The 21,534-nt window shown below is 44.3% G+C and overlaps 1 protein-coding gene across 1 annotated transcript in view; it reads right to left on the reverse strand.

Annotated features, from left to right (window-relative positions):
- TTC21A (tetratricopeptide repeat domain 21A) overlaps positions 1–21,534 on the reverse strand; it is a 406,154-nt gene that overhangs the window by 292,082 nt on the left and 92,538 nt on the right. The window contains exon 5 of the mRNA XM_029588390.1: positions 16,826–16,948. Coding sequence (XP_029444250.1) covers positions 16,826–16,948 — 123 coding nt within the window. The remainder of the gene's footprint in view (positions 1–16,825; positions 16,949–21,534) is intronic.

Below are 21,534 nucleotides of genomic sequence, written 5' to 3' on the forward strand. Positions count from 1 at the left end.
GTATCTCTTTGACTTGGTAGACCGTATCCTCGTGTGCCTCAGGTGTGGCCGGTGCAGGGGTCTTCCTATGGAAGATGGACAGAACCAGTGGCTTCAGCAGGTAAACGTGGAAGACGTTGTGTACCCTGAGCGCAGGCGGGTGGCGGAGGCAGTAGGAAACTGCCCCCACTCGTTCCATGATAGAGAACGGACCAATGTACCTTGGAGCCAGGCACATTGAGGGAAGCCGAAAGCGAAGGTGTTTGGTGCTAGCCACACCTTATCCCTGGGGAGAAATTACGGGGCTAGACGTCATAGGCAGTTTGCATACTTCTTCGTGATAACCGCAGTGCGTCAAAGTTTCTCCCGGGTGGATCTCCAGAGATGATGTAATTGCTGGGCCGTGAGGTGTACGGCTGGAGATGGTACTACCAACAGCAAGGGCAAGGGAGGTCGAAGCCGTTTCCCATATACCATATAGAAGGGAGAACTGCCGGTGGCAGTGTTTGTGGTGGTTTATGAAAACTCCGCTCACGGGAGCAGGGCCACCCAATCATTTTGCAAATTTCCCACGAAGGACTGGAGGAAGGTCTTCAATGTCCGGTTCATGCGTTCCACTTGGCCGTTAGCTTGAGGGTGGAAGGCGGTCGTGATGTCTAGCTGGACCCCAAACTTTTTTACAAAGCGCCCTCCAATATTTCGCCATGAATTTAGAGCCCTGATCCGAGGCGATGTGTCGGGGGAGGCGAAAGATGTGGTGGGTAAACAGGTTCGCAAGTTCAGGTGCTGTGGGCAACTTAGCGAGGGGAACAAAGTGGGCTATCTTAGAGAACCTGTCAATTGTAACCCAGATCACTGTCTTCCCTTCTGAAAAGGGCAGATCAACAATGAAGTCCATGGATAAATGGGTCCACAGCTCGGTGGGGATAGGCAGTGGCTGAAGAAGCCCCCAGGGAGTCTTCTGTTGAGCACAGGTCGGGCAGGAGCTGACATAGAGCCGGACGTCCTTCTTAAACTGGGGCCACCAGTAGAACTCAGAAAGTAATTCCTGGGTTCTGGCTACTCCTGAGTGACCTGCGGTCAGGGAATCATGGGCCCAAGATAGTACCTTCTTCCGGAGGCGAACTGGTACTATCGTCTTCCCCATAGGAACCACGTCAGATGCCGCGAGGAGCACCTTGACTGGGTCTAGTATGTATTGTAGCGGCTTAGGGGTGTCCTCCTTCTCCGTTGTATGGGAAAGGGCGTCCGCCCGGATGTTTTTGGCTGCTGGCCTGTAGCGGAAGAGGAAGTCAAAGCGGCTAAAAAAGAGGGACCACCGAGCTTGTTGGGGGTTGAAACACTGGGCGCGGCATAGACATTCTAGGTTCTTGTGATCCGTATAAATGATCACTGGGTGCTGGGCTCCCTCCAACCACTGGCACCATTCCTCAAAGGCCATTTTGATGGCCAGAAGTTCCTTGTCTCCTATACCATAATTTTTTTTCTGCAGGTGAGAATTTCTGGAAAAAGTAGGAACATAGCAGGGATTTGCCGTTGCTGACTATTTGACTCAGGATGGCTCCGAATGCCATGTCGGAGGCGTCAACTTCCACAATGAACTGACATTGGGGGTCCAGGTGATGGAGACATGTGTCCTGAAGGAAGGCTGTATTCAGCTCTTGGAATGCTCGTAGCGCTGCTGCAGGCCAGTTTCTAGCGTCGGCCCCCTTCTTGGTGAGGGCTGTAAGCGGAGCCACCATCTTGGAGTAGTGGGGTATAAATTGTCAGTAGAAATTGGCGAAGCCAAGGAAGCATTGAAGCGCCTTGACCCCCACAGGTTGAGGCCAATCCTTGATGGCCGTCACTTTCTCAGGATCCATATAGAAACCCTTGGAGGACACAATATACCCGAGAAAAGGTAAGGACTCTTGCTCAAATTGACACTTCTCCATTTTGGCAAAGAGCCGGTTATCCCGAAGCTTCTGCAGTACCCTGCGGACATCTCTGCGGTGCATGTCCAGGCCCTTCGAGTATATCAGCATGTCGTCCAGGTAGACAATGATGGACTTATGTAACATGTCCCTTAGTACCTCATTAATGAGGTTCTGGAAAACCGCAGGAGCGTTGCAGAGGCCGAAGGGCATGACCAGGCATTTGTAGTAGCCATCCCTTGTGTTGAACGCGGTCTTCCACTCGTCGCCTGGCCGAATCCTCACCAGGTTGTACGCCCCACGGAGGTCCAACTTCGTGAACACCTTGGCTCCTTGTAGTCGATCCAGTAGCTCCGGAATCAATAGTAGCGGGTATCGGTCACCTCGTGTAATATTGTTCAGACTGTAATAATCTATACAGGGTCAGAGAGACCTGTACTTCTTTGCTACGAAGAAGAACCCAGCTCCGGCCGAAGAGTTGGACGGCCTAATGAACCCTCAGTCCAGATTCTCCTGGATATATGCGGACATGGCTCGCGTCTCTGGGAGTGAGAACGGGTACACCCATCCTCGTGGCGGCGTGGTACCCGGGATCAAGTTGATAGCACAGTCAAAAGGTTGGTGCTCTGGAAGGAGCTCAGTCTTCTCCTTCGAGAAGACATCTATGTAGTCCTGATAGTGGAGCGGCAGCGCTAAAGGGGCAGTCAGGAGAGGTATCGAAGGTCAAGGAACAGTGGTCAATCAGGTGTCAAAGCAAGACAAACCCCAGGACGCAACCTGGAGAGTATCCCAACGGATTACTGGGGAGTGCTTCCATAGCCAGGGTAGCCCCAAAATGACTGGATGCATGGACTTTTCCAAGATGAGGAACGAGATTTCTTCCACATGCGTAGTGTGAGGGGCTTGGTAGAAGTAGAGATAGTCACTGGAAGAGGGGTCCCATGAATGGAAGACACATGGACGGGAGGTCTTTGGGGTTGGACCCCAATCTGAAGTTGTTGGACTAAATCCCTGAGGATAAAATCCCGCCCCCCGGCTCCAGAGTCAATCAAGGCCAGCGTATCAAAGTTCCCTTTGGGAAGGAGTATGGTCACTGGAACAGTATTTTATTTATTTATTTATTTAAGTATTTTCTATACCGTCGTTAAGTAGCTTCCGTCACAACGGTTTACAGTAGGCACATAAATATAGGTATGCTGAGACATTAATTTACACAAGTGCCATATCGTTTCGGTACATAGTTTTTTTTTAAAATAACATAATTGGAATGTGATACAATATTGTTTGGAGTGTTTTTATTTTTTCGGAATTAAAGTAATACTAACTTATAAGTGTCACTTTATCTTATAGAGATGGGTGATAAAATAAAGTAATATAGAATAAAATACAGCTACACACGTATTGATTGTGGTGGTGTGTGTTTGATTTTTCATTTGTTCCTACCTCACACTTCACCGGTTTCACTACTCTCCCACTCTTTTTGATACACTTGCTTAAATAGCCAGGTTTTTAAGTGTTTTCGAAAGGATTTATTGTCACTTTGTAGCCTTAACTCTAAAGGCATGGTGTTCCACAGTATGGGTCCTGCCAGAGCCAAAGCTCTCTCTCTTACTTGGGTGAGTCTTGCTGTTTTTATTGATGGAACTGTAAGGAGTGCTTTGTTAGCTGATCTTAGATTTCTGTTTGGTACGTGAACGTGGAAGGCAGTGTTAAGCCAATCTGCATTTTCGTTGTGTATTAATTTATGTATGGTGCAGAGTGTTTTGTATTGAATTCTTTGTTCGACTGGTAGCCAGTGTAACTCGGCTAGGGTTTCTGTGATGTGGTCTTTTTTACTTTGTCCGGTCAAAATTCTTGCTGCGGTGTTTTGTAGAATTTGTAGTGGTCTGAGTGATGTGTATGGTAGACCTAGTAGTAAGGCATTACAGTAGTCGGTGCTCGCAAAGATCAGTGCTTGTAGGACTGTACGAAAGTTTTTAGTTGTTAGTAGTGGTTTGAGTCTTCTGAGAACCATGAGTTTGGCATATCCTTCTCTCACTTTTAAGGATATATGTTGTTTTAGGCTTAATTCTGAGTCTATTATAATGCCTAGGTTCCGTACTTTTTCTGCTAGTTCTATTTTTTGGTTGTTTTTGAGTGTGATTGTATTTTGAATGATTTCATTCTTTTTGCGTTCTAAGTGTAGGAACTCTGTTTTTTCAATGTTGATTACTAGCTCCATTTGGTTTAGTAGTTGTTTTATGATATCAAGGTACATACTGGCTAAGTTTAGTGTTTTTTTCCAGAGTTTCATCTATAGGTAGTATTAGCTGAATATCGTCAGCGTATATATAGTGTGTTATGCCTATACCGGCTAGTAGGTGGCACAATGGTAATAGGTATATGTTAAAAAGGGTAGCAGATAGAGCTGACCCCTGTGGGACCCCTGTTTGTAGGTGTATTTTCTCTGACATTACGTCTTTGATTTGAACTTGGAAATATCTGTTGGTTAGATAAGATCTAAACCATTTGATAGTTGTGTTACTTAACCCTATTTCTTTTAGTCTCACTAAGCATCACTAAGATATAATGTTTGCCGTTGTCGAATCCTCTCATGATGTTGTCTGTTAGTGCTAGCAGGAGTGTCTCTGTGCTATAGTGTTTTCTAAAGCTATGCTGTGATGGATACAAGATGTTATTACAGTACACAGGGAGGCAGAAGTGGTGTTACCTAGGGTTAGCTCCTTGACTATCCCTAGGTCCGAATGTTTCCCAGATGCTCGCCACACTGGGCAAGGAAGTGTCCCTTGCCACCACAATACAGGCACAGGCCGTGGGCATGACGTCTTCTCCTTTCCTCTTGAGAAATTGGGCCTCGGCCCAACTGCATAGGTTCTGCATCTTGATTTCCCGGAGAGGCAGAAGGGGAGTGCACTGGTCGGGAAGGTGTGGTTCCAGAGCTCCCAGGTTTCTGAGCGGACCTCCTCTCCTGGAACCGACATTGGATACGACGGTCCACGCGACCCGCCAAATCGATGAGACCATTCAAGTCGTCCGGGAGATCCCTGGCCGCCAGCTCATCTTGAAGTCTTGAGGAGAGGCCCTCCAGAAATATGCCGTGCAGGCTGTCATTCCCCCAGTTCAACTCGGCTGCTAGTGTCTAAAATTCTACAGCATACTCGGAAAGAGGCCAGTTACCCTGCGTACCTGAAATAATTCTGAGGCGGCCGTAGACGCACAGGAGGGCTCATCGAAGATCCGTTGGAAAGTGGTGACAAATTACACCAGGTTAGCTGGACGGGAGTCCTGATGCTCCCATAGTGAAGAGGCCCATGCCAGGGGTTTCCTATCCAACAATGAAATAATGTAGCTAGTCTTGAACTCTTGATCCGATTCGTGGGAAACTGGGCTGGCAGTAGATTGAACCGAATGAAACATTGATTAAGGAATCCTCGGCATAATTTCACATCCCCAGAGTACCGTAAGGGTGCTGGCAATTGTACGGGCATGGTCGGTCCGACATCAGCCACAGCTACAGGTACCAGAGACCTGGGTGCGGTGGCTCCATCAATCCGGTCAGCTAATCTCTGCACAGTCGTCATCAGGGAGTCAATGCAGATTTGTTGTTGTTGCAACCTCTGTGCAATACCTAGAATGGCTTTCAAGCCCGTGACATCCGCCGGGTCCATAGTCTTGCAAACTGTTAGGAATGTGGACCCTTGGGCCGGCTGTGACAGATGGTGTTGCACTGTGGGGAGCCCACAGTGGACGTCGCAGCTGGGAGGTGGCCCTGAAGAGGTTGTCCTGGGAAGGCTTCACCACTGGAAGCCCGAGGTCCCCCCAGGAGGAGCCCGTAGGGATCCGGGCCTCTTCGACTTAGGTGCGATCCTCTGCGACCGAGGACCAGAAGAGAAACCTAAAGAGGTAGTCCAGCGAAGCGGCTGAGCCCAGGAGGTCTGAAGAGACTTCACCCTTGGAAGCCCGCGGCCCCCCCCCGGGAGGAGCCCTTGAGGACCCGAGCCGCTGGGACTTAGGCGAAACCTCCAGGGGAGTGAAGAACAGGATACTTGAGGAAGAGGAGAGGGCAGAAGCCGGAATCCAGGGACGAGCCAAGGTCGGAAGCCAGGAGTCAGATGCCAAAGACAAAGCCAGGGACAGAAGCTGAAGCCAGAGTCAGTGGACAAAGCAGGGTCAGAAACCAGAAGTCAGAAGCCGAAGACAAAGTCAGGGAAAGAAGCTGAAGTGGAGTCAGTGGACGAAGCAGGGTCGGAAGCCAGAAGTCAGAAGCTGAAGAAGATCAGGGATCCAGATGCAGCAACTAGAAACTCTAACAGAGTGAACCTCGTTGCAAGGCAAGACATTGAGCGTCTGATGTCATCACTAGGGCTGTCCTTCAGTTCCCGCACTGGCCCCTTTAAATCTGGAGCCCCCTGCGCATGCGCACGTGCGTGCCTAGGGGGCGGGGGCAGCAACGGAGGATCAGCGGCATCTCCCTCGCAGAGGGAACACTGTGGCAGGAGGTAATTCGGGCCTAGGCGGCCGAAGGAGGCTTCCAGCAGCCCGGGCTGGCCGTGAGGTAAGAGGAGGTCCCAGGGTACAGCCCGGGACCGTAACAAAAACACTGCTCTTCCTTTAACCAGATGGTGTAAAACTTTCAAATTAAATAATTTTAATGCAGCTACTATGACTTTTCTTTTACTTTTAAACACTTATATACAGATGGGATTCTGGACTGGTGTAGCAGAAGTATAGGAAAGGAAATTAACAGGTAAGACTTAATTTCTCTTCCTTCTGCTCCACCCGTTCCAAACTTATGGGAAGTACCATTTATGAAGGGTGTATGAATGACAATCTCACTTTTAAGTCTGTAGGACCAAAATTTGTATCTTGTCTATTAAAAAGATCCAACCTATAATGTCTCATAAATGGACCTAATGTTGGCCATGTGGCCATCTTATAAATTTCCGCAGGGTTCACAGCCCCTCTTTCAGCTGAGGAAGATGACTGAGCTCTCGACGAATGGGCCCTAATGATCCCTGGTGTTTGTTTACCCTATAATAAGTATGTTGAGGAAATTGCATCTTTTATCCATCTGGCATTGTAGCCTTAGAGGCAGTTTCACCCTTTCACGGCCCACTATAGAGAACAAACAATCTTTTCAATTGCCAATAGTCTCAAGATAAATTAAAAGACATCTCTTCACATCTAAAAGTTTTAGAGACCCCAATCCCGCCCTACATTCATCCTTATTGGAGGCAGGGAGCACTATCCTTTATTTATTTATTTATTTATTTATTTATTTATTTATTTATTTGTTTATTTTACTGTATTTATATCCCGCACCCTCCAAAGTTTGGGGCAGGTTACAATAATACATACATAGAAAGAAATAAAAAATAAAATACAGTAACTAAAAATAACATTTATATCATAACAAAAGTATAATTTAAAATAAGATGATGGAACATTTAAAGAAATTAAAACAATAAAAAATACTGGATATATTAAATTAAGACGTACATAGGTCAGGGAATGCAAGTAGGAAAAGGTGGTGCTTGAGGACTTTCTTGAAGGCTTTTTTGTCAGCAATTAGTCGTAAGTCTGGATGAACAGTGTTCCACAAAATAGGACCTGCTATGGAAAATGCTCGTTCCCTTGTTGAGACCAGTCTAGGAGTTTTTGGCGATGGAATTTGTAGGAGAAGTTTGTTTTTTGACCTAAGGTTTTTGCAAGGTGTGTAAATATGTAAGGATGCTGATAACCAAGTGGTGTTGTTACTGTAAATGAGGTTATGAATGATTGATAACGTTTTGTATTGTATGCGCCATTTGATTGGGAGCCAGTGTAGTTTGTGAAGAGTTGGAGATATATGGTCAAAGATGTTGCTGTTTGAGAGAAGTCTGGAGGCTGAATTTTGTATGAGCTAAAGAGGGAGAATTGTAGATTGAGGAAGACCTAAAAACAAGGAGTTACAATAATCTAAACTAGTAAGAATTACTGATTGGCGGTGCTGAAGGAGGGAGAGAGTCCTTTTTGAAATTACCTTCGTCCTGGACTTTTCCTGGAGGGTAGGGCAGCCGGCCCGGAGCATCGAGGTGAGGCTACCCGGCCCCACGACGACGCTGGAAACCCCGCCCACCCGTGACATCATCAGGGCGGGACGCTGAGCCCATAAAAACGGCTCAGCAGCGGCGCTTGTCGTCGCCGGCGCTTGTCCAAAGCCGCGCTTTCCTAAGGGGCGCGCGGCTTAGTGCGGCTTTGTGTCGGAATTGCGAGGAATTTGAAGGGTGTTTGTAACATCTTTATACCTGTAAGTACTCTCTAAATTACTCCTTCACTCCCAATAAGAAGCCGAAATCTTTACCTTAGTGGGAGTTCAATGTGGTCCTGTGATAATTTAGTTTGTTAATATAATGCCTCACTCAGTAAGGAAAAGAAGAGCCAGGGAAAGAACTGAGCCTGTCAGTATCCCTGGTATCTCAATAAAAGGACCTATGCTACGTACAGCAAGATCGGATGTGGTGCAGGTGGGTGAACCTCTAGATTTTATGTCTGAGGTTTCCCCATCGGACCTATCAACATCTTTATCCCCGATCCAAAGGGAACCACCTGTAAATCCAGCTATAGCCAGAGCCCATGGGCTAATGAGGGAGGGCCCTTCTGCGGAAGTCGCAGAGATAGGATCCTCTCTTACAGGCCATAAGTCACTGGATTTGTCTGGAATGGAAAGGCTGGAGGTAGTCCAATTAGGACAGACCACCTCACTGAATCTGGTGCAAGGAAGTCCCCACCTGGATCCAACTAAAATGGAGGACTCTGTTTATTTGCCTAGATTATCTGTCCCTCAAATAAGTAAACCAGAAGTTGTTACATTGGATGTAATAATGGAAGCTATAGTGAATTTGCAAAATTCTGTTGTAGCACAAATTAATCCTGTTATAGAAAAAGTGAATAATCTACAGACCAAAATAATAAATATGGAATTGAGAAAAGATAATGAAACTAAAGATTTAGACAAAATTAAAGGAGAATTAGATAACACAAAACTGGTACAAGATGCAATGATAAAAGAAAATCAAATATTGCAAATGAAATTGGAAAATTTGGAGAATGTGAACAGGAAAAGAAATCTTCGTTTCATTAACTTTCCAATGTTACCATATTTACCACCTAAAGAAGTATTTAAAAAATATTTGCTTGAGATTCTTAAGGTACCAGAGAATTCAATACCACCTTTAGCAAAAATTTATTATATTCCAGTGTATAAAAAGGGAGTACAAAAAGAGCAGGAGGGAACACAGGAAATGGATAAATTAGAAACTAGTTTGGATGTTTCCAAAATTTTGGAAACATCTGACAGTGATATGGTACAGAGTGCTACATTGTTAACCACCTTTGTGTTTGAGTCAGATCGTGACTGGGTATTTCGTTTATTTTTTAAACACAGGATGGAATCATTTTTGACACTAGTCATAAGAGTTTACCCTGATTTCTCCAAATCAACACAAAAGAGGAGGAAGCAATTTCTTTCATTTAGAGCAAGGGTTCTCCAGATAGGAGCAACTTATTGTCTTAAGTATCCATGTAAATGTTGTGTAGGATATAAGGGCAAGTCCTTTGTGTTTTATACTCCTCCTCAATTGTCAATTTTTTTGAGTGATAAAACACAATTAGAGGATACCGAGTTGGAGACTATATAGCTACCATATATTCAGTGAGCCCTAAAATAACATGTAATTGTACGATGCAAGGTATAATTTTTGTAAAAAGAGATATCTTTTTCAAGTTATGCTTAAGATCGGCTTCTTATAATTGAGGACTGAATTATAGCATTATGGATGTATTTTGGGTAATTAAGTTAATCTTTGTTTCCATTATATATGCTTTTTCCTTAACCAAGATTGTTCTTGTATTATTCATGTGAAAATTGAATAAATAAAAAAAAAAAAAAAAAAAAGAATTACTGATTGAAGGACTTTTCAGCTTGGAGAAGAGACGGCTGAGGGGGGATATGATAGAGGTGTTTAAAATCATGAGAGGTCTAGAACAGGTAGACGTGAATCGTTTTTTTACTCTTTCGGATAATAGAAAGACTAGGGGGCACTCCATGAAGTTAGCATGTGGCACATTTAAAACTAATTGTAGAAAGTTCTTTTTCACTCAACGCACAATTAAACTCTGGAATTTGTTGCCAGAGGATGTGGTTAATTCAGTTAGTATAGCTGTGTTTAAAAAAGGATTGGATAAGTTCTTGGACGAGAAGTCCATTACCTGCTATTAATTAAGTTGACTTAGATAATAACCACCGCTATTACTAGCAATGGTAACATGGAATAGACTTAGTTTTTGGGTACTTGCCAGGTTCTTATGGCCTGGATTGGCCACTGTTGGAAACAGGATGCTGGGCTTGATGGACCCTTGGTCTGACCCAGTATGGCATGTTCTTATGTTCTTAGTGTGGAAATGAACGGGGTCTAGTATGGGTTTGATGTGTTTTAGTAGTCTGATTTTATAGAATGATGATCTTTGAAGTATTTTGATGTGCGTAGTTAGGTTGAATTTAGGGTCAAGTACAATGCCTAAGTTACGGACTTCTTTTATAATGTTGATGGTGCAATTGTTGTGCTGAATGAAGGCAGGGATGTTATCAAAGGGAGGATTACCTAATATAAGTATTTCAGTTTTAGATAGGTTTGATTTAAATGAAAAGTAGACACTATCTTTGGAAAAAAGGAAGGTACTGGAAATAAATAAACATAATCTCTTGTAAACCTCAAAAAAGGCGCTTGACTTAACAAGTTCTACAATTTCAAATACGACTAGCTGATCCTTAATAGTCACATGATTTAAAGGTTCAAAAGGAGACTTTGTTAATGCCTTCAAAACCAAGCTCAATTTCCACTGAGGAACTATGTTCATGAAAGGAGGCCTTATACATTTTACTCCACTAAGAAAACATGAAATATCCCTATGGGAATCTGTAAGGCTACCCTTTATCTTCCCACAAAAACATGAAATTGCTGATACCTGTACCTTTAATGAATTTAAGGCCAATCCCTTATCTAGACTTCTTTGCAAAAATGAATATCTCCTACTTCTGCATGCCATAGAGATAAATTATTCTGACTGCAAAATTTTTCAAAAATACACCATACTCTAATGTAAGAAAGAGAGGTGGATCTCTTCTTAGAATTTAACATTGTACCAATTACTGACAGAGAATATCTCTTTCTAATTAACCTTGCCCTTTCAAGAGCCAAGCCGTAAATGAGAACGGAGTTGGATCCTCCATTTCTATTGGTGCCTGATGAAAGAGGGCCTTGATCTGTGGAAGATGTAGTGTGAGGCCGGATCCCCAATGCCAGGGCCTTGGCCTGGACTAAGGCCCATCACTGTGACCCGACCGGAAGCTGGGTCCAAATGTTGTGGCTTAGGCTGGACTCAGGCCTGATGCCACAACCCAACCTGGAGGCCGGAGCTTTGGCCTGGGCCTAGATCAAAGCCAGTGGATCTTCACCAGACCAGGTAAGTGGGGTCCAGAAGGGGGCATCCTGGTCCTGGCATTTTGGCAGGCAGGAGGCCCCGAGAAGCCTTGTTTTTGGTTTTGGGCCATTTTTGGTTTTTAATTGTTTGATTCATTTTTTTCTTACAAAAGAAAATGAATCAAACAATCCACGAACTGAAATTCATGGAAAAAAAACCTCCTAAAAACAAACCGAATAACGAAAATGAAAATTGTTTCTCTGCACATCACTAATATGAAGAGGTCCCATATGCGCTCTTACCCATGGTACTAGCTCCAATGTTGATGCCATGGAGCCTAGAAGTTAAAGATAAAGAGCCCTCTGTTGCGACCATCGGTCTTCGACGGCTTCACCCAGCCTACCTCTCACTACTTGCGGCTCCTCCCGCTCACCTCGGACTACTGGCTTCCACGGCGTCTGTTTGCTGTCCTCTCCGGCGTCCCCGGACCGGCTTTGGTGTTGCCTCCCGCCATGTTCCTTCAAGGTACCTTAGGGTGCGCGCGCGCACGCCGCCCTCATCTTTATTTTCACGTTGGTGCAAAACTCAGGGGCATCCCCCTGAGATGATGTCACGCTGCCTGGATATTTAAGCCTACAGTATTTGCTAGCTCATCGAGTTAGCAATGGTAACTCTACGGATGGGATTCGCTCTCCGTACCAAAGCTGCTCTGCCACTCCAGCGCTATCTGGAACTCTTACACCCTTCGGGGTTTGCTAATGGGGTACCTGCTCCTCGGGGGCCTCTTCTGCTTCTTTCAGGTGCTATCAGGAAACCGATACTCGCTCATTGAGGCCCATGTTCCCTGAGTCGCTGCCTGCATCTTCAAACCTTTCTACTTGGAAGACTTCACTAACAGTTTCCATCTGTGAGTACAATACCATCTATTTCACAGTACCGCTTCGCTGGAACCAGGTACTCGCTCCTCGAGGGCCTGCCCTCTGTTCTGGTGCCAGACCTCTCGTCTAGTAGAATCTCTGTTACTGTTACGTGTGTGTCCAGAGTCTAGCCTGACACTGGGATCCCTCATGGGACTGCCCCCCGTGGGTGTGGTCAGCTGCCACAGTGTCCAAGGATCCACCCAAACATAACTAACCATAACACCCTCTCCTTTATAAAGAGCTCCACCTGTGAGCAAATCTTTGACACTCTCTTTTGCAGAAAATAAATCATTCCTTTTGTAACACTGAAAAATGCCCCTAGATGTTCTATAGACTGGGACGGCTGTAAATTGCCCTTTTCAAAGTTGATTATCCAACCTAACAACTGGAGTAATGATACTTCCAATTCTGTTACAGTGATTGCCTCTGCAAAAGTATTGGACCATATTAACCAATTCTTTAAGTATAGGTGGACTAATATCTTCTGCCTTTACAAGTAAGCTGCCACTACTATCTTTACTAGGGGTGTGCATTCGTTTTGAACTTAAATGTAAAACGCAACTTTTTTTTTTTTTTAACTTAAAAAAGTGATGAGGCGAAAACGATCGGATTTCCAACTTATTCAACATAGCTATGTTGAATAAGTTGGAAATCGCGATTGTTGATCCTAAATAAAAATTTAAACCTCTCACCCTCCTTAATCCCCCCCCAAGACTTACCAAAACTCCCTGGTGGTACAGCAGGGAGTCAGGACGCCATTTCTGCTCCTTTGCGAGGAGCACGTGACGTCTGCGTCACGTCGGAGTGACGCGGCGTCACGTGATTCCCCGCGAGATCGCTCCGGGATCCTCGTTGCACCCAAAAGGAACTTTTGGCCAGCTTGGGGGGGCCTCCTGACCCCCCCAAGCTGGCCAAAAGTTCCTTTTGGGTGCAACGAGGGTCCCCCGGAGCGATCGCTTGGGGAATCACGTGACACCGCGTCACTCCGACGTGACGCCGACGTCACGTGCTCCTCGCAAAGGAGTTCAGAAATGGCGTCCTGACTCCCTGCTGTACCACCAGAGAGTTTTGGTAAGTCTTGGGGGGGGGGGGATTAAGGAGGGTGAGGGGTTTAAATTTTTATTTGCACGTATGGACATAGACTCAACTTATGGAATTCTCCATATGTCCATATTGACTGCAAATGGGACCCCCTTTCGACTTATGGACTTATGAACATAAACTTTTGCTCTGCACATCCCTAATCTTTACCTTTGTAAAAGTTCTGGGAGCTGTCGCCAGTTCAAAAGGCAAGGCTCTGAATTGATACTGTTGTCTGATTATGCAAAAATGGAGATATTTCTGGAATCTTGCCCTCATCAGAATATGGAAATATATTTCCCTTAAATCTAGCAAAGTAAAAAATTTGCTCTTTTGAATTGCAGAAATCAGTATCACAGAGTGAAGAGTCTCCACGTGAAAGTGAGGAATCTACAAGCCTCTGTTTACCCATTTTAGATCCAGTATTGGCCTCCAAGAGCCATCCTGCTTTGGGATGACTAAGTAAATTGAATAACAATCTTTTTGCTGTTCTCTCATGGGCAAAGGAGAAATTGCCTATAGCATTAACAATTTGTTTAATGTTGAGTGAATGGCTGCTACCTTACTTGGGGAATGGGCAAACTACAAGGAATTCCCTTATCGACAATCTCAATTCTGGAGCACATCCATTTTGTATAATATCCTAAACCTATTGATCTGAAGTAATGTGGATCCACTCCCTGAAAAATACCCCTAGCCTGCCCCCTATGGATGTCATCAGGGAATGAATCTGCAGAATCTCATTGGGGAAACCTAGGCAGCACTTGAGGACCTGTTTGATTCGGGATGAAATCTTCTAGTCCTTCAAAAGAACTGTGTTTTTCCTTTCAACTCTTGGGGGGTTACCCATTTACCAGGTCTATACCTCCTACTTCAGAATTCTGACTATGGCCCTTGAATGATTGAATATTAGATATGGACCAATCTTCAGGCAGGCAGTGCATTGAAGAATCACTTAGATTCTTTACTAGATGCTCAAGTTCTTCTCCAAAAAAGATATTTACCCTTGAAAGATAAACATGAAAGGCACAACTTGGACCACGTATCTGCAATTCAGTTTCAAAGCCACAGCACTCTTCTCACACCCACAACAAAAGATAAGGCTCTGGCAGAGACTCTTATCAAATCATATAAGGTGTCAGATAAATATGCAGTATCTGAGCCTTGCTATCCCTTCCTCTTCCTGAAGCTGCTGAATCCAGCAAGGTTCTAGCAACATAGCTTGCAAAGACTGCGGTCTGCAGGGAAGAATTTTCTAAAAAAACATGCTTCAGTACCAATTCTAATTTCCTATCTTGCGCACCTTTTCTAAAGGAATTGTAGAAGTAGGTACCACTGGTATATCCTCCTGGCTGCAGCTGCCAGCATCACATCTACTCTGGGTGGCTTAAAAAGTCACTCCTGTGCATCCATCGGCAAAGAATATATCTTATTAAAAATTCTCATGTGCCTATAGCCTGCCTCTGGTGTTTCCCAATCCGAAAGGATCCTAGTTTCTATCTCCAGATGCAAAGGAAAAGTGGAAACTGGCTTACGCATCCTTCTCAGAATCACAATCTGGGTTTCTTCAACTTTATTCTCAGATAAATGCAATGCTGAAGAGACTTGAGCTATAAGTACTGCCATCTCCTCCTTATGAAGCAATTTTATGAATTCCTCCTCTTCTCCTGATTGAATTTCTCCCTCTTCAATTGAATCCAGACGTCTGCCTGCTCTATAATCCTGAATCTTTAAATAAACAGGGCAGTCCAGCCCCAGTGAACCTGCATCGGACACTTCTGGTTCATCTCTTTTTCTTTTCCTAGGCATAGACAATCTGAGGAAGCAGAGCCACTCTGAAAAGGCAGGAAAGATCATTCATTTTGCCCTGCAGAGCTTGAAATGCTTCATGCAGGAACTTCAAAAACTCTGGGGAATAAATGCCTCCAGAAATACGAAGACCCTCCTGAACTCCACTCTGCAAAAATTCTTCCTCCAGAAACAATTTCAGAGGCCTCTGTTCGGGCAAAGCACATCCCCTTCATGATGATGGCATGGATCAGATGGCTTCAAAATGGCCGCTGTACCCACCTCAGCCATTAAAATCACGCATTCTATCACCTCACCAATTGTCAGAGAAACATTTGGAGGCAATTTTGTCATGGCCCTGGCCTCACCTGAATGCTTCTTCGCTGAAAAGTCGATTAGGTTGCCTTGGAAAATTTGGTTTTACTGCAGCACTCAGTACACAAGGGGCCTTTTCCTGCAGAGGCCACTTACACCCGCAGGAGCAACAGCGGTGATTTTTTTCAGTCATCGACGCTTGACTGAACAGTCAACCAGTTAGCTCTACTCTCTCAGCAAGAACAATGCTCAATAAGAGGTTTAAAAACATTTCCTAACTGCGCAGTGGCTTAATCAGAACCTGTGATGCTAGGCTGGGAGCTACAAAAGGGGACATTTGGGTACACTTCACTGCAGGAGAGTCATTCGCAGGAGCTTGTCCCTGAGAGTAGCCTTAGAGAGCTAGAATAATATAAGAGCTGTTTAATTTTAAATGTTATTTGACTTGAAGAGGCTCTACGCTAATTACTTCCAGTAGTTGGAGGCAGAGAATATTGGCTGTGAGTATTCTAGGTATGATATACATACCTATGATGTCATTAAAAAATAAAAAAAGAACTCTGCCTCCAATGTTGGATGAAGGGGATATAACCCATAGGTTTGGGACTAGTGGAGCAGAAGAAAGAAGAAGTTATCCATTTTCTGCTCTTCTGAATATGGGCCACCATATGTTTGTCCTGCTTTTCAACATCATTTTGGATTTGAATTTACTTATTCGCCTTTCCAAACCCAAGTTCAAGGCAGGTTATATTCAGGTACAATGGGTATTTCCCTGTGCCAGAGGGCTTACAATGTAAGGGCATGATTTACTAAGACTTTTCTCCCATTCTGTGGCTATGGGAACAATTCTTAGTAAATGAAGCCCTAAGTTTGTACCTGAAGCAATGGAGGGTGAAGTCATTTGCCCTAGGTCACAAGGAGCATCAGTGGAAGAAGGAGGATTTAAATCCAGGCTTCTCTGGTTCTCATCCTACTGCTCTAACCTCTAGGCTATTCTTTCTCTTTAGAAGATGTCCAAAGAGATAGGTGGGGGGGGGGGGGGGGGGGGGTGGAAGGAGAGGGGATGTGTAGGAGCAGAATTTCTGTCAACACTTCTTCATGGACTTCAGCGGGTGGAGGGTGTTGATGCAAGACCATTTCTGCACTGTTGGGGAAGACTAGATTCCCCCATCCTTGTGTACAATATTGGTAGGGAAAATGCATCCAAATTGCCTCCAGTTTTAACACCAGATTTAATGATGGCTTTATGTCTTAGTAAATAAGACATTAATTTCAAGGCAGATAACTAATTTTAATGTAGTTTAGTAAATAGGCCACTATAAATGAAAGAAAGTTAGAGGAAAAAAAGGACAGAATTATCAATCATACCTTTCCTATTATTGCAAATATATCATTCGAGTCTTGTATTCCTTCATTTAGATATTTGATCGACTTTTTTACAATAAAATCTTTGCCAGATGTGAAATCCACCCATCCTTTGAGTACTAAACTCTGAAACAGGAAGTAAAGATTATATATTTCAAATGTTAAATAACGTTAAATATAAAACATATTTTTGATAACTGTTGGAATGAACAACAGCAAGAATCCTATGTCAAAATGAAAAAAATAAATTGTTTCCTGCAAATACATATATTTTTTAAAAAGCTGACAAATATCAAGAATGTTAATGAACACAATTATTACTCCAAAGCTGCCAAACCCATGCAGTTATGGGGTGGCAACCCGCAGACCTGCTGTGTTAAAAGCCTGTTGACTGAGCCGCAGCAGCTGTTATGTAGTGAGAGCTCCTAGTAAAATCTTTATTCTAGTCTGGCTCCACCCAACTGCCAGCCTTTACATTTTTAATTTCTATTACACTTTCATGACTCAATAGCCACTTCAAAGGAGATCTCAATACAGGTACCTTAGTTCTTTTCCTATCCCAAAAGGCAAACAATCTAAAGGCCTCATTTAACACGAAATAATGAGCTATATTTAAAATATTGTGCATTATTCTTCCCCGACACTGCATGCTAATACTATCCTAATACATGTAAATCAAATAAAGAGGCTTGCCTCAAAAATCGTGAGCCATGTTATTTGATTCAAAGTCACCAATAACTCAAAAGTTGTAGCTACCTTCCCTGGGAGCATCGGGATACTAACACATCATATTGGTCCCGGGGTCATGCCTTAAAGGGGCCAATTGATCCCAACTAATATCTCCGAAGTGTGATGGGATAGCCGGTGCCATTTTGAAAAGTGGTTGCCACTGGGACTAGAGCCTAGAGAGAACCCTGGGCCCCCACTAGACCACTAGAGCTACTTTGATAAGTCCAGGGAGGGTAAGGGCTTGGGTGTGGGGCCAGCCTCCGGGGAGGGGAATTTTTGTCAAGGGGAGGGGTTGGGGCAGGGCCTGTATCTGGGGATTTTAAAAAAATAATTTTTTTCACAACTTTGGCCACCCCTTAGGGTAGTGGGGGATGGGAGGGGTAGTCTGCAAAGGCATGGCAGACCCATAGTCCTGGGGCCACCATCAGACAGAATTTGTGGTGATAGTAAAGCCAGTATTTTTCCCAGTGGTTTTATACTGCCAGGAAAAATACTTTGGGGGTTTACAAAGCTGTTGTAGTGAACACAGCATCTTCATATATCTGCGATATTTTTCCCCTTTGGGAAAAATGTCATGGCTTTATAAATGAAGCCCAAAGTTTGCATCCAAAATAATGAATGGAGCAGTGACTTGCCCAAGGTCACAAGGAGCATCAGTAGGATTTAAACTCTGGTTTTCAGCCTGCTGCTCTAACCATTAGGCTTCTCCTTCACTCTACCCTATTGGACTAGTAGAAACTTGTAGCTCTAGCTCTGAGCTGATACAATGGACTTCCTAGATCTAGTTCTTGTGATTCTGATTTCTGCCTGTCTGGATCTTTGTCCATCCCTGCTTACCTGCACATCTGGATCCTTGCTCCTGCTTTCCTGTCTGGATTCTGGACCAGATTCTCCTGCTTTCTTGGATTGATTATCTGGTACTAATCTTGACTTGGACCTGATCCTGTTATTGCCTGCTAGACTGAACCTATGGCTAAGCTACTGCTTCATCTGCCATTTCTTAGGTAGAACGCTTAAATCCAGAACCTCCAGGGTAGCATTCTCTGAAATGCTCCCTGTTCCACATGCAGGCAGAGCTCCGGAGTCTCAATGCATGGAAGACACGATGGTGCAAGGAACAGGGATTCAGTTTTGTTAGGAACTGGGGAACCTTTTGGGGAAGGGGGAGTCTCTTCCGAAGGGATGGACTCCACCTTAACCAGGGTGGAACCAGAATGCTGGTGCTAACCTTTAAAAAGGAGATAGAGCAGCTTTTAAACTAGAACAAAGGGGAAAGCCAACAGTCGCTCAGCAGTGCATGGTTCGGAGAGAGGTATCTTCAAAGGATACTAATGATGCATTAGAATTAGGGCAACCCAACAGTGAGGTTCCAATAATAACAAAAGTAGTCCAAGTGCCTGTAACTAAAAACTCACCTAAGCTAAAAAATTCTAACTTATCCCTATCAATTAAAAAGCAGAATGAAAATACAAACAAAAAACAAACTTTGAAATGTTTGTATGCTAATGCCAGAAGTCTAAGAAGTAAGATGGGAGAATTAGAATGTATAGCAGTGAATGATGACATAGACTTAATTGGCATCTCAGAGACATGGTGGAAGAAAGACAACCAATGGGACAGTGCTATGCAAGGGTACAAATTATATTGCAATGACAGGTGGAGCACCCGGGAGGCAGTGTGGCGCTTTATGTCCGGGATGGCACAGAGTCCAACAGGATAAACATCCTGCATGAGACTAAATGCACAACTGAATCTTTATGAGTAGAAATCCCTTGTGTGTTGGGGAAGACTACCGTCCACCTGGTCAAGATGGTGAGACTAACAGTGAAATGCTAAGAGAAATTAGGGAAGCTAACCAAATTGGTAGTGCGGTAATAATGGGAGACTTCAATTACCCCAAAATTGACTAGTTAAATGTATCATCGGTACATGCAAGAGATATAAAGTTCCTGGATGGAATAAATGACATTTTAATGGAGCAATTGGTTCAAGAACTTACAAGAGAGGGAACAATTTTAGATCTAATTCTCAGTGGAGCACAGGATTTGGTGAGAGAGGTAACGGTGGTGGGGCCACTTGGCAATAGTGATCATAATATGATCAAATTTGAATTAATGACCGGAAGGGGGACAGTAAGCAAATCCACGGCTCTTGTGCTAAACTTTCAAAAAGGGAAATTTTGATAAAATGAGAAAAATTGTTAGAAAAAAACTGAAAGGAGCAGCTACAAAGGTAAAAAGTGTACAAGAGGCGGGGTCATTGTTAAAAAAATGCCATCCTAGAAGCACAGTCCAGATGTATTCCACACATTAAGAAAGCTGGAAAGAAGGCAAAACGATTACCGGCTTGGTTAAAAGGGGAGGTGAAAGAAGATATTTTAACCAAAAGATCTTCATTCAAAAATTGGAAGAAGGATCCAACAGAAGAAAATAGGATAATGCATAAGCGTTGGCAAGGTGTTGCGATCGTCGATGTCCGACATCTCCACTCTGCCCACCTTACCGCATTGGCGACTCCCTTCGGGGTTGATGGAAGGCTGGCTGCCACGGCATCTTTTGGCCGTCCTCGTCCAGCGTCCCTGGACCGGCCCGACACTGCAATCCACCATGTTGACCTGATGCCTAGGGGGGCACGCGCGGCACGGCGCTGCCCTGCCTCAAGTACCAGAAGTGGCACAAACCTCAGGGCGTCCCCCTGAGATGACATCATCCGCTTCAGATATTTAAAGGTCTCTGAATTGCTAAGAACTCGAGTTATCAAGGATAAGGATTCATTCTATCTATGCCTCCTCGGACTAAACAGGGGTAACCACTACTCGGGGGCCTCGTCTTCTCTTACTTTGTAGGTTGCAGTCTGGAACCGGTACTCGCTCCTCGAGGGTCCTCGTTCCCGGACTTCTTCGGAATTCACTTCTGCCTGGAAGTCATCGCTGCCTACTACATCTGTGAGTTACCATCGCTCTCTCAGAGCTTTCCCTGGAACCAGGTACTCGCTCCTCGAGGGCCTGCTTCATTCCAGCTCCTGGGCTTCTATGAGATATTGTGTGAGTGTTATCATCAAGTTCTGTCCATGAACTCTACATACCCTGCCTACTGACTAGATTTCAGTTTCTCTACAGCTCAGCCTCCAGGGATCGCTGTTCCAGTATCTGAGGGACTACAGCCCAGCCGGGCATTCCATCTCATTACTGCCACCTCTGGTCGTTCAGTATACTGTCTAATAAAAGAACTAGTGTGTGTCTGTCTCCTAACTCTGAGCCTGACCGGTGGTCCCTCTCGGAATCTTCCCCCGGAGGCGGTCATCTGCCACTGGCCCAAGGATCCACCCACAACTCTCCTAAATAATAACACAAGTTAAATGTAAGACATTGATAAGACAGGCTAAGAGAGAATTTGAAAAGAAGTTGGCCATAGAGGCAAAAACTCACAGTAAAAATGTTTTTAAATACATTCAAAGCAGAAAGCCTGTGAGGGAGTCAGTTGGACCGTTAGATGATCGAGGGGTTAAAGGGGTACTTAGAGAAGATAAGGCCATCGCGGAAAGATTACATGATTTCTTTGCTTCGGTGTTTACTGAAGAGGATGTTGGGGAGGTACCCGTACTGGAGAAGGTTTTCATGGATAATGATTCAGATGGACTGAACCAAATCACGGTGAACCTAGAAGATGTGGTAGACCTGATTGACAAACTGAAGAGTAGTAAATCACCTGGACTGGACTGAATACACCCCAGAGTTCTGAAGGAACTAAAAAATGAAATTTCAGACCTAATGTAACCCCAATATTTAAAAAGGGCTCCAGGCGCAATCCAGGAAACTACAGACCGGTTAGCCTGACTTCAGTGCCAGGAAAAATAGTGGAAAGTGTTCTAAACATCAAAATCATAGAACATATAGAAAGAAATGGTTTAATGGAACAAAGTCAACAAGGCTTTACCCAAGGCAAGTCTTGCCTCACAAATCTGCTTCACTTTTTTGAAGGAGT

This window comes from Rhinatrema bivittatum, chromosome 2 (assembly GCF_901001135.1).
Source record: "Rhinatrema bivittatum chromosome 2, aRhiBiv1.1, whole genome shotgun sequence".
NCBI classification, from domain to species: domain Eukaryota; kingdom Metazoa; phylum Chordata; class Amphibia; order Gymnophiona; family Rhinatrematidae; genus Rhinatrema; species Rhinatrema bivittatum.